This window comes from Saimiri boliviensis, chromosome 10, assembly GCF_048565385.1.
Source record: "Saimiri boliviensis isolate mSaiBol1 chromosome 10, mSaiBol1.pri, whole genome shotgun sequence".
Classification (NCBI taxonomy): Eukaryota; Metazoa; Chordata; class Mammalia; order Primates; family Cebidae; genus Saimiri; species Saimiri boliviensis.
This window is the reverse complement of record NC_133458.1, coordinates 48,438,952-48,453,438: the sequence shown is the minus strand read 5'-3', so window position 1 is coordinate 48,453,438 and position 14,487 is coordinate 48,438,952. Positions and strand designations below refer to the sequence as shown.

Genomic DNA, 14,487 nt, shown 5'->3' with positions numbered 1-14,487 from the left:
AACCCAGTTCCTCCACCTCCTCTACTCTTCTTTTCTGAATTACTTATCACCTTCTGGCATGCTACATATTTACTCATCATACATATGACTTACTGCCAGTTTCCTGTATTAGAATTTAAGCTCCAGGACAGCGGACACTTTCATCTGCTTTGTCCACTAGAACAGTGCCTGGCCCTTCACAGGGCTCCTTTAAATGTGCATTGAAGGATTAAGTGAGTAACCATCAACACTCTGACTTTCCAGTGTCAAGCATAGTAATTTATTAATACTTCCCCTCAGGTCCAGTTAAGGAACTACTTTGTCTTAGGCAGGAGGATTTTCTTTTTCTTTTTATGGACACATAATAAACTGTACATACTTGTGGGGTACAATGTGACATTTCAATACACATGTACATTGGTAATGATCAAATCATGGTAATTAGCATATCCATCACCTTAGACAGTTACCATTTCTTTGTTGTGAGAACATTCAAAATCCTTTCTTCTAGCTATTTAAAATATACAATGCATTACTGTTAGCCACAGTCACCCTACTGTGCAACAGAGTATCAGAACTTATTCGGAGGGAAGGTTTTCTAAGTGGATGAAGGATGCAGGGAGGCGGAACAACTGATTTGTGTATGAGTTCACACTTAGCCAGCTAATAGGCATCCTGAAGCTCCTAACTTAGTCCGCAGAGCTTCATCTGTGAGACTTCTTCAGCTCTGAGGTGACAGAACTGAAAAAAGTCACACCTCCCAGTGGCCTCAGGCAGGTGCTATGTCTCCTGGCAGGGTTTTTCCAGTGTGAGTCAAGCAGGTCTGCTCCTCCTATAGCAGGTGCTTGGCCTAACATTTCACAAAATGCAAAATTATGGTTAAAAGTCTGGAGATCCCTTAGGCAGAAGAAGGCAGGGAAATGTGGAGGCAGAGCTTGAAAGAACACCGGTTCATCAGGAACCAAATTATTGGTCAAGATGGGGGTTTGGTTGGCGGTTGCAAATTTATGGCTTTAAGCCATTAATTCCCAGGAAAAGGAGTGTTTTAACAATAACTCAAGCCGGGTGCAGGGGCTCTAAAAATGTTAACGTGAGTTGCATCTACATACAATGTTCAGAAACAAAATACTTAGAGAGCTGTGTCCTGTGGGGATGACATGTCTCTAATCCTGATCTCAGGTGATCCTCCCAGCACTTTGGGAGGCCTAGGTGGGTGGATCACCTGAGATCAGGAGTTCAACACCAGTCTGGCCAACATGGTCAAACCCCATCTCTACTAAAAATATAAAACTTGGCCAAGCATGATGGTGGGTACCTGTAATCCAAGTTACTCAGGAGGCTGAAGCAGGAGAATCACTTGAACCTGGGAGGTGGAGGTTGCAGTGAGCTAAGATTGCACCACTGCACTCCAGCCTAGGTGACAGAGTGAGACTCTGTGTCAAAAGCAAAACAAAAATAAAAAAAGACTCAGAAGAATTAAGTATATTTTGTTTAACAAAGAGTTAAAGACAAAAATACCTTTATTGTCCTCTGTTTCTCCTTCTGTGTAATAAAATAATAAACTGAAGGGTGCTGGCAGACCAAATATTAGGCAATGGGACTTCATGAGGGTGGTGGCATTTTGCATTGCATTCGGAAAAAAATATATGCAGATAGGAATAACTTAATGTCATCTTGTAAGAAGTATGCTATATAAATCTAATTTTTTTTTCTCCAATTGCAGGTGCAATTCCATTTGAAAGGTCAGATGCTTCACCAACAGCCTAAAACGTATGTAGGTGCTATATCTAGCTGTATAATGTGGGGAAAAAAATAGTGATGTATGCAGATGACTCTGAGACTTTACATGTGATATGTGTCTTTATTAAGTAAAAAGGTAATTATTTCTGAATAAGAACCAAGGACCAAATATTGAGACTTATTTTGGCAGTGGCATTTGGAGAGTGTTATTCTTAAAACCATAAATCACCTTTTTACATTTGGCTTACTACTTATTTTTGGAGAATCTGTAAGAGATTCATTTAGTTATATATTTGTTTTTTAATTATTTGCATTACTTTACTTTCTCTGACTGCTTTCATGCAAGAAGAGTCAAAAATGCATCCCAGTAAAATAAAAAATAAAAAATAAAAATAAAAAATGCACGTTAAATGTTACAGCCAAATTTTCTCTTTAGTAACATATGTCTTGTGAGTGCAGAGGCCATCAGGTCACTGAAAACAGAATATATTTCCTACAGATTCTTTTAACTCATTCCCAGCATTCCACCTAAAAGACTCTTAGCAGGATTACCAGGAACCTCCAAGTTGTCAAATTCAGCAGTAATTTTTTAGTTCTCATATTATCTGATCTATCAGCAGCATTTTAAAGAGCTGACTACTGTGTCTTTAAAAAATATTTTCTGTAATTATTACCTTTTTTTTTTTTTTTTTTAGAGATAGTGTCTCACTCTGCTGCTGGGGCTGAACTGCAGTGATGTGACTGTAGCTCACTGCAGCCTTGAACTACTGAGCTAAAGCAATCCTCAAATCTCAGCCTCCTGATTAGCTGGGATTACAGTGTGAGCCACTCTGCCTGGTTATTCTGTCTTCCTGACACACATTCTTCACCTTGTCCCTGGAACACCACTCTCTTCATTCTTTTATTCCTTCAGTGACTGCCTCTTCTCCTCTGCTTTGCTGGTTTCTCCACGAGTTCTTCACTTCTGGGGGTGCTCCTGGTCTCTGTCTCCCAGACTCTGCTCTCCTGCTTCCCAGATCCTCTCATCTAGCCCAGGCCTCTGGGGAGCACTTATGCACTAATGATTCAAACACTGCTGATCATAGCCCAGAGTCTTCCTTCCGACTCAGGTATCTCTGACTCTAGTTGGCACCTCGCCATGAAATATCTTACAGGCCTCACATCCCAAACTCTGGTTTCTCAGTCTCCAAGCAGAACCATGTGCTCCCTCTAAGATAACATGCTGACCTATTAGCACAGGAAATTTTGGAGGGTGGAAGAGGCAGAGCAACAAACATTCCCTTGAGGACAGAAACAGGGGTAGATAAGTTTGAAATTGCCTATTGCATAGCTTCATTCTCTTTGCCTCAGTTTCCTCATCTAGAAAGTGGAAAAAATAATTAGACATGCCTCATCAGGTTGTGAAAATTAATGGCATAACCCATGTTAAGTCCTTAGTAAAGGGCCTGACACTTTGTAAAGGCCCAATAACTTTTAGCTATTGTTAGGGATTATAAAAACAAATAGGAGATCCAAAATAGCCAAACAGGAACAGCTCTGGGGTGCAGTTCCCAGCAAGAAGGCGGAGGGTGAGTGATCACTGCACTTCCAAATGAATTTTTACTGCCTACAGACCAGGAGATTCCCAGGCTGAAAAGCACCATGAGTCTCTACCACGGCTGTTTCAGCTGGTGCAGTGGGTCTCCGCACAAAAACTCACACAAATCTGGGCAGCCATTTCAACTGGCATCTGGAACACCTAGGAGACACAGTCACCCATTCAACTGAAAAAAAGGGGCTGAAACAGAGAGCCCGGTGATCTGGCTCAGCAGGTCCCACCCCCACAAAGACCAGCAATCTGAAATGCTCTGGATTGAGACTTTCATACCAAGCACAGCTGGACCAGGATGGTCCAGATCTGTGGGGGGAAGGGCATTTGCCATTACTGAGGCAGTCCACCACTACCAAGGCAGTCTGCCATTACTGAGGCAGTCCACCATTACCGAGGGAGCCCACCATTACTGAGGAAATCTGCCATTACTGAGGCAGTCCGCCATTACAGACACAGTTCGCCATTACTGAGGCGGTTCTAACTATACCTCTATAAACAAAACTGCAAGGAAGTTCACACAGCAGTTGGGTAGAGCCCACGGCTTTACTGGCAGAATGTGACTAGGAACACCGCTGCTGGCAGACTGTGACTAGGCTACTTCTTCGCTGGGCAGGGCATCTCTGAAAAAAGGCAGCAGCATGTCAGAAACTTAGAAATAAAGCCCACATTCCCAGGACAGAGCACCTGGGTAAAAAAGGCAGTTATGACTTAAGCTGTAGCAGACTTAAACATACTTGCCCAGCAGCTCTGAATGGAACAATGGAGCTCACAGCTCAGCACTTGAGCTCCTATAAGGGACAGACTGTCTCCTCAAGTAGCTCCCCAACCCCTGTATATCCAAAGAGACACCTCATAAAGGAGAGCTCAGGCGGACATGTGGCAGGTATCCTTCTGGGACAAAGATAATAGAAGAAGAAACTGGCAGCAACCCTTACTGTTCTGCAGCTGCCGCAGGTAATCCCCAGGTAAGCAGGGTCTGCAGTGGACCTCCAGCAGTCCTATAGCAGAAGGGCCTGACTGTCAGAAGGAAAATTAAAAAAACAGAAAGAAATAACTTCAACATCAACAAAAAGGACATCCATTCAGAGACCCCATCCAAAAGTCACCAACTGCAAACACCACAGGTAGATAAACCCACAAAGATGGAAAGAAACCTGCGCAAAAAGGATGAAAACACTAAAAACCAGAATGCCTGTCCTCCTCCAAGGGATCACAACTCCACACAGGCAAGGAAACAAGGCTGGATGGAGAATGAGTCTGATGAACTGACAGAAACAGGCTTCAGAGGGTGGGTAATAACAAACTACTCTGAGCTAAAAGAACATATTCTAACCCAATGCAAAGAAACTAAGAACCTTGAAAAAAGGTTAGACGCAATATTAACGAGAATAAACAGCTTACAGAAGAATATAAATGAATTGATGGAGCTGAAAAACAACATGAGAACTTCGCGAAGCATACACAAGTTTCAATATCCAAATCGACCAAGCAAAAGAAAGGGTAACAGAGACTGAAGATCAACTCAATGAAATAAAACAAGAAGGCAAGATTAGAGAAAAAAAGAGTGTAAAGAAATGAACAAAACCTCTAAGAAATATGGGATTATGTGAAAAGACCTAATCTACGTTTGATAGGTGTAACTGAATGTGACGAAGAGAATGAATCCAAGCTGGAAAACACTCTTTAGGATATTATCCAGAAGAACTTCCCCAACCTAGCAAGGCAGGCCAATATTCAAGTCCAGGACATACAGAGAACACCACAAAGATATTCCTCAAGAAGGACAACCCCAAGGCACATAATCATCAGATTCACCAGGGTTGGAATGAAGAAAAAAATGCCAAGGGCAGCCAGAGAAAAAGGTCGGGTTACCCACAAAGGGAAGCCCATCAGTGGCTCTCTTGGCAGAAACTGTGCAAGCCAGAAGAGAGTGGGGACCAATATTCAACATCCTTAAAGAAAAGAACCTTCAACCTATAATTTCATATCCAGCCAAACTAAGCTTCATAAGTGAAGGAGAAATAAAATCCTTTATGAACAAGCAATTGCTTAGAGATTTCATCACCACCATGCCTGCCTTACAAGAGCTCCTGAAAGAAGCACTAAACAAGGAAAGGAACAACCAGTACCAGCCACTCCAAAAATGTACCAAATGGTAAAGAGCATCGACACAATGAAGAAACTGTGTCAACTAAGCGACAAAACAACCAGCTAGCATCAAAATGGGAGGATCAAATTCACACGTAACAATATTAACCTTAAATGTAAATGGGCTAAATGCCCCAATCAAAAGACACACTGGCAAACTGGATAAAAAGTCAAAACCCATCAGTGTGCTGTATCCAGGAAACCCATCTCACATGCAAGGACACACATAGGCTCAAAATAAAGGGATGGAGGAAGATTTACCAAGCATATGGAGAGAGAAAGAGAGAGAAAAAAAGCAGAAGTGCAGTCCTAGTCTCTGATAAAATAGACTTTAAACCAAAAAGACCAAAAGAGGCAAAGAAGGGCATTACATAACGGTAAAAGGATCAATGCAATAAGAAGAGCTAACAATCGTAAATATATACACACCCAATACAGGAGCACCAAGGTACATAAAGTAAGTTCTTAATGACCTACAAAGAGACTTAGACTCCCACACAATAATAGTGGGAGACTTTAACACTTGACTGTCACTATTAGACAGATCAATGAGACAGAACTCAGATCTGGACCAAGCAAACCTCATAGACATCTACAGAACTCTCCACCCGAAATCCACAGAATATGCATTCTTCTCAGCACTGCATTGCACCTACTCTAAAATTGACCACATAATTAGAAGTAAATCATTCCACAGCAAATGCAAAAAAAAAAAAAAAATGGAAATCATAATGACTGGTCTCTCAGACCACAGTGCAATCAAATTAGAACTCAAGTTTAAGAAACTAACTCAACCACATAACTTCATGGAAGCTGAACAACTGGCTCTTGAATATTGACTGAATAAACAATGAATTGAAGGCAGAAATAAAGATGTTCTTCGAAACCAATGAGAACAAAGATACAACATACCAGAATCTCTGGGATACATTTAAAGCAGTGTCTAGGGGAAAATTTACAGCAATAAATGCCCACATGAGAAGTAAGGAAAGATCTAAAATCAACACCCTATCATCAAAATGGAAAGAGCTAGTGGAGCAAGAGCAAAACAAACTCAAAAGCTAGCAGAAGACAAGAAATAACTAAGATCAGAACAGAACTGACGGAGATGGCGAAACAAAAAAACGCTTCAAAAAAATCAATAAATCCAGGAGCTAGTTTTCTGAAAAGATAAACAAAATAGACAGACTGCTAGCCAGATTAATAAAAAAGAAAAGAGAGAAGATTCAAATAGATGCAATAAAAAATGATAAAGGGGATATCACCACCAATTCCACAGAAATACAAACTACCATCAGAGATTACTACAAACAACTCTATGCACATAAACCAGTAAACCTGGAAGAAATGTATAAATTCATGGACACTTGCACCCTCCCAAGCCTAAACCAAGAAGAAGTCAAAACCCTAAATAGACCAATAACAAGGGCTGAAGTTGAGGCAGCATTTAATAGCCTACCAACCAAAAAAAGCCCAGGTCCAGATGGGTTCATAGCCAAATTCTACCAGACACACAAAGAGGAGCTGGAACCACTCCTTCTGATATGATTCCAAACAATCAAAAAAGAGGGAATCATTTTATGAGACCAAAATCATCCTGATACCAAATCCTGGCAGAGACTCAACATGAAAAGAAAACTTCAGGCCAATATCCATGATGAACACAAATGCAAAAATCTTCAATAAAATCCTGACAATCTGATTGCAAGAGCACACATCAAAAAGCTTATCCATCACAATCAAGTAGGCTTCATCCTGGGGTTGCAAAGCTGGTTCAACATATGCAAGTCTATAAATGTTAATTCAGCATGTGAACAGAACCAGAGACAAAAACCACATGATTATCACAATAGATGCAGAGAAGGCCTTTGACAAAATTCAACAGCCCTTTATGCTAAAAACTCTCAATAAACTAGGTATTGATGGAAGGTATCTCAAAATAATAAAGGCTATTTATGACAAAGACACAGCCAATGTCATACTGAATGGGCAAAAACTGGAAGCACTCCCTTTGAAATCTGGCACTAGTCAAGGATGCCCTCTCTCACCATTCCTATTCAATATAGTATTGGAAGTTCTAGCCAGAGCAATCAGGTAAGAAAAAGACAATTTGTACCTGAGTGCTCCTGCTTTTTTTTTTTTCTCTCCATATGCTTGGAGAGCAGCCAAAATCTCCTGAATGTGCAGAAATCACAAGCATTTCTATACAGCAACAACAGACTTAAAGAGAGCCAAATCAAGAATGAACTGCCATTCACAATTGCTACAAAGAGAATAAAATACCTAGGAATACAACTAACAAAGGATGTAAATGACCTCTTCAAGGGGAACTACAAACCACTGTACAAGGAAATAAGAGAGAGCATAAACAGATGGAAAAACATTCCATGCTCATAGTTAGGAAGAATCAATATTGTGAAAATGGCCATACTGCCCAAAATAGTTTATAGATTCAACACTATTCCCATCATGCTACCTATGACCCTCTTTGCAGAACTGGAAAAAAACACCTTAAACCTCATATGGAATCAAAAGAGAGCCCTCATAGCCAACATAATCCTAAGCAAAAAGAACAAAGCTGGAGGCATCATGCTACCTGACTTCAAACTACACTACAAGGCTACAGTAATCAAAACAGCATGGTACGGGTACCAAAACTGAGATACAGAGCAATGGAATGGAACAGAGGCCTCAGAAGCAATGCTACACATCTACAACCATCTGATCTTTGACAAACCTCACAAAAACAAGCAATGGGGAAAGGATTTCCTGTTTAATAAATAGTGTTGGGAAAAGTGGCTAGCCATGTGCAGAAAGCAGAAACTGGACCCCTTCCTGACACCTTACACTAAAATTAACTCCAGACAGATTAAAGATTTAAACATAAGACCTAACACCATGAAAAACCTAGAAGAAAACCTAGGCAAAACCATTCAGGATATAGGCATAGGCAAGGACTTCATGACTAAAACGCCAAAAGCATTGGCAACAAAAGCCAAAATAGACAAATGGGATATAATTAAACTACAGAGCTTCTGCTCAGGAAAAGAAACAATCATTATTAGAGTGAACTGGCAACCAACAGAATGGGAAAAAATATTTGCAATCTACCCAACTGACAAAGGGCTAATATCCAGAATCTATAAAGAACTAAAACAGATTTATAAGAAAAAAAAAAAAAAACCATTGAAAAGTGGGTGAAGGACATGAACAGACACTTTTCAAAAGAAGTTATATATGAGTCCAACAAACATATGAAAAAATTATCATCATCACTGGTCATTAGTGAAATGCAAACCAAAACCACATTGAGATACCATCTCATGCCAGTTAAAATAGAAAATTTAAAAAATCTGGAGACAACAGATGCTGGAGAGGATGTGGAGAAGTAGGAACACTTTTATACTGTTGGTGGGAGTGTAAATTAGTTCAACCATTGTGGAAGACAGTGTGGCAATTCCTCAAGGACTTAGAAATAGAAATTCCATTTGACTCAGGAATCCCATTACTGAGTATATATCCATAGGATTATAAATCGTTCTATTATAAAGACACATGCACACGTATGTTCATTGCAGCACTGTTTACAATAGCAAAGACCTGGAACCAACCCAAATGCCGATTGATGATAGACTGGATAAGGAAAACATGGCACATATACACCATGGAATACTATGCAGCCATAAAAAATGATGAGTTTGTGTCCTTTGTAGGGACATGGATGAATCTGGAAATCATCATTCTCAGCAAACTGACACAAAAACAGAAAATCAAACACTGCATGTTCTCACTCACAGGCAGGTGTTGAACAATGAGAACACATGGACACAGGGAGGGGAGCATCACACACTGGGGTCTGTTGGAAGGGACTAGGGGAGGGACAGTGTGGGGTAGGGAGTTGGGGAGGAATAACATGGGGAGATATGCTAGATATGGGTGACAGGGAAGGAGGCAGGAAACCACATTGCCATGTATGTACCTATGCAACAATCCTGCATGTTCTGCACATGTACCCTAGAACCGAAAGTGCAATAAAATACATTTGAAAAAAAAACCAAAAAACATATGTTAAAACGGACACACACACACATACAGACACACACACACCCCGAACAGAAGTATAACACATCCCCAACAGCTTGATTTCCTTCCCACAATGGGTCTCTGGAAATGGCAATTCCATTTTATCATTTTGGAGTTGTTCAATCTCCAAAGGTCATTATCTCGATTCCTTCGTCTCATGCTTCCACCTTTGCCGCAGTAAATCCTGGAGGCCTGACCCTCAAAATATATCCAGAATCTTAGCATTTCTTACCCATTCTACTGCTACCACTCAAGTCCAAGTCACCAACAAATTTTAGGTAGATTATAGCAGCGGCCCCAACAATCTCTACTCTCTCTTTTGTCCACTATGTTCTCTACACATCAACTGAAGAGATACTGTTACTACTTATTTTATTTCAGATAAAGTCATTCCTTCAACATTTCCCTGCTTCATTCCAAGCTAAAGCTAAAGCCCTTCCCATTGAGTCCCTGTGATCTTTTTCACCTTGTCCATCAACCCTCACTCTCAGTCCTCCTGTCTGGCCACTTTGACCTCCTTGCTTTTATTTTTACGCACACCAGGAATGCTCCTTCCTTAGGGGCTAGCACCAATGTTCCCCTTCTACTCATATATTTAGGGGCATGGCTTGTTCTCTCTCATCTCCTTAGGTCTCTGCTCAAAACTCTGCTTTATTGTTTTTATGTAACTTATTGCCAATGAACACTGATTTTCTAAATGTACTTAGTGCATTTATTGTCTGCCTCCTTCCCCACTCCCCTCCACTCCCACTGCAAGGAATATAAGCGAGGCACATAGTAAATGTTCAATAAAGTTGAGTGAATGAGATGACATGTTATTTATTTTGAAGAGCAGCTATTTTCCTGAGCATCTCTAAAACATTTTACAAATCATAAAAGGTAATAATGTATTATGATAGTAAACAATCCTAAGACTTAAAGAAAGAAAGTTCATATTATCAAAACTTACAATTATCCATCCAAAATATTATAGGTGGTGGTAATCCAATTGGGGGTCTGCAGGGAAGTACTAAAGATTGACCATTTTGAAGTGTGATTGGTTCAAGTTTTTCTTTGGTCCACAATGGTGATCCTATTAAATATATAAAAAAAAAACTTCTCAGTTATTTCTGCATTGAAAAGTACAAAAAGAAAGCACTACAGATAAAGGCAAACTGAACTTTTGGAGAAACAATTTGTAATTTATGTATACTAAATTAATAAGAAAATAAATTTAAAAACAATGTTAAAAGTAAAAATTTTAATAATGACAATTCTCTTTCTTTCTTTTTTTTGAGACGGAGTTTCGCTCTTGTTACCCAGGCTGGAGTGCAATGGCGCGATCTCGGCTCACTGCAACCTCCGCCTCCTGGGTTCAAGCAATTCTCCTGCCTCAGCCTCCCGAGTAGCTGGGACTACAGGCGCGTGCCACCATGCCCAGCTAATTTTTGTATTTTTAGTAGAGACGGGGTTTCACCATGTTGACCAGGATGGTCTCGATCTCTTGACCTCGCAATCCACCCGCCTCAGCCTCCCAAAGTGCTGGGATTATAGGCGTGAGCCACCACGCCCAGCCTCAAAAATGACAATTCCCATGCATTGCCACTGATAGTATACATTCTCAGTCAGTGATTCACAGTTGAGAATTTGTACTAAATACACTGTCAGGAAGACAAGCAGTTTTGACACAAGCATGTTCTTCACAAAAGAATGGAAAACACTTAAATGTCAAAAGATTTGTTAAATAAAGAACTACGCATCTGCTCCTTTGACTACCACAGAGTATCATATCAATATACTTATTTATAAGATGGCTATGGCAATATACACGATACACCAATAAGCCAGAAAAAGTTGTAAGATAGTATTTCAGAAAATGAGCTGGTTTAAAACACATACATACATGTCTGCCTAGGAAAAAATGGAAAGAATATTTGAGCAGTAGTTATTTTCTTGAATGGAAGGATTTTCATGAACAGGTTTTTAAATTTCTTTTTTATTTATAATCAGTTTTTCTACAATGAACATGTATTACACATGTAATACAGTTTTTTAAAAGAAATGAGCAGAACTGAAAATGTGATTAAATACATGCTCTTAAAGTTTTTGAGAGGATTTTGGTACTAACCATTGCAAAAAGAGCCATAATAATATTGAGGTAGTGAAGACACCCCATTTCCAGTAAAAATTTGAAACAAAAATATTTAAAGAAATAGCATTTAGACCTTGATCACCGTATCATACTGAATTTATTTCCATTTGACTGCAGGAATTACACTTTTATAGGGAATACATAAAAAATAAGTAATTAGATAAACTGAGGGAAGAGACACTGATGTCTTACACAGGACTTGTATAAAAAATACACTGGGTTGGTAAAGCATTAGGCTGAGAAGCTTGTTGGGTAAGGTAGAAAGGAGCAATAATTTTCATGCAAAACAAAGTCAGAATATTGGAAGCAATGCCACTGCTTTCTTGAATAGCATCTGGATGATGTCACAGAAGCTGAGGCTTGGAGCAACACTTTAAAAAGGGTCGTGATGGTTTCCACTTACGGGATGGGCGGACGACAATGTTATTGGAAATGGCAGCTCCGCGTTCGTTCCTTGCTGTACACTGATAGACTCCTTCATAGGTCTCGGCTTTCCCTTCACTCATGATATTAATTATGAGAGTTCCTGTGCCAGGCTTCATGGTGACCAAAGGGTCTTTATCGATGTCAAAATGAGTTCCATTACGGGTCCAGGAAAAGCTGCCCAACACACAAAGGGTTAAGTGTATTAATGGTCCAGAAAAAAAACAGGATTATTTTAATGAATTCCTAGTTGTTTTATGGGTTTCTAGAAATAATTACTAGATTTTAATATTCAGTAAAAGAGCAGTAAGTCCCCATATCTAAAATGTTTCATTGACTCATGACCTGGAAACAAGGGGCAGGGTATACATTTTAAGGTACCTGTCTTTGTTAGAACTAGCCCAAATCTGACTCAATAAAGAAATCATGGACACAAATTGCCTGTCATTTTTCTCAGAAAATAGAGGGAGCAGGTCTCTCAGGTACACTCTCTTAGAGCTTTATTAGCATTTTTACTGCAAACTCTATTGTTCACAGAGTTGATAACCTGTCTATAAAAATTTGCTCAGGGCTGAAATGTGACAAGATCTCCACAAGTACTATTTATATGTGTTGAAAATTCATCAGACGAATTTCAAGTTATTAAATTGTGAAGTGTAGGTCGGGAGGAGGCTAAGAGATATAAGTTCCAGAGTGTTTTAAATGTTGCTTATTAAAAATAGTAACTCTACATAAAACACATTTTGAGAAGTTTTAATTATAGAGATGATTTTGTGAATTCCTTGGGAGGTATGCCCAATTGTCAACTGAGATTCCTCTTTTTCCATTTTATTTTTTATAAAAGATCGAGTTATATAAAAGTCATAGTGCTCATGTAATTAAATATTTTACGACTAGTCACAAATCAATGATGGCCACGCTCATACAAAGGCACGAATCTCTAAAAGTCACCGTGTGCTCCAGGCCCACTTGGATTTCCCTTCTCACTGCTTATCTTTATAGCAGTCATTGTCACAATCAGGGCAGGACGTGGTGGTGTGGATGCTACTGGTACCTTGTGGGCAAAGGTCAGGGATGCTGCTAAATATCCTACAATGCACAGGACATTTCCACCCCTCAAACAAAATATTATCCCACTGCATAAATCAATAATGCCGAATAGGAGAAATCCTGCTTTATAGTGAGTTACAGAAGGCGTTAACTGTGAAACTGAAAGGAAACCCCATCAAAGGATACCACATCAGGCCTTCTGTGAGAGGGACTTTCCAATAATATAGCTGAATATATTATTTTGAGGCAAACCTTTGCTGGAAGTTTTGACATAGTACATATTCAGTATCAGTTAATTTTTTCTTGGGGGTCAGTTTGTGATAGTTTAGGCCTGCAATAGACAAACAAGGCCTGCAATAGACAAACTCGGAAATAACCAGAAACTTTCACTTCTTTATTACTTAAAAATCCATATTACATTTTAATAATAATCTAACTCTCCAAAACTCACATATGTGACTGGAAAAGTTACAGACGGTGCCTTGAATAAGTTACTTAGCATTAGTAGACATGAGTTTCCCACCTACACAATGTATTGGTTGGACTGGGTTACCTCTAACATCTCTCCCAACTGTAAAATGCTATGCAGTGATCTAAAATGCTATGCAAGATCCACATGGCATGAATCCTCAGGGCTGAACTCTGCCAAGTTTGGAAAACCATTTAAGACTATTTTATAAACTGTTATAGAGACAGCAGAGATCTTGGAAATCGTCAAATTCAACCTCTTTATAGATGAGGAAATTAAAGCCCAGAGAAAAGGGATTTGCCTGTGCCTTACGGCCATTAGTATCAAAACCAGAATCAGAAGGCTCTTTCCATAACTCCCCACAATTTACGAGCATTTTACAGAAATGTATGGGCATGGAAATGCAATAATCTGGGTGTTTAAAGAAAAAAAAATTGAGCTCTAATAAGGCAGAGAGACAATAAACCTACAGGTAAGACTTTAGGGATATGCAACCCTTCAGTATCTCTGAAGGGCTGAAATGGGCTGGGGTAGATGAACCAAAGACCAATGTAGTGAGTCACGGCGAGAAACAGCCCACTGAAAAAGGAAGGGCTCTACATAGCCTGCCTTGTTTGATGGAAGTTCCCAAACTTATTTCTCTATTCAGAGAAATTTCCTGATTTATTCCCAGTACTATAACAAAGCAGAATGCACACTTACCTCGGGGGCGGTTTCCCTTTGGCCTCACACTGGATTACAATATTCTCCCGAGGGTCAATAATGTAATCTTTTGGAGACTGTTGGGTGATGGTTGGAGGTTGTACCACTTAATTGTAGAAAAAAAACACACACACACGTAAAAAATAAATCATTTAAAATCATATAGTAGAC

The 14,487-nt window shown here is 39.6% G+C and overlaps 1 protein-coding gene across 37 annotated transcripts in view; it reads right to left on the bottom strand.

Annotated features, from left to right (window-relative positions):
• Positions 1-14,487, bottom strand: part of NRCAM (neuronal cell adhesion molecule) — a 325,308-nt gene that overhangs the window by 75,830 nt on the left and 234,991 nt on the right. For all 37 annotated transcript variants that reach the window (XM_039472686.2, XM_010344135.3, XM_010344128.3 and 34 more), the window contains 3 exons: positions 14,317-14,422; positions 12,076-12,272; positions 10,491-10,613 (listed from right to left, as the gene is read on the bottom strand). In XM_039472686.2, the coding sequence (XP_039328620.1) occupies positions 10,491-10,613; positions 12,076-12,272; positions 14,317-14,422 (426 nt within the window). The remainder of the gene's footprint in view (positions 1-10,490; positions 10,614-12,075; positions 12,273-14,316; positions 14,423-14,487) is intronic.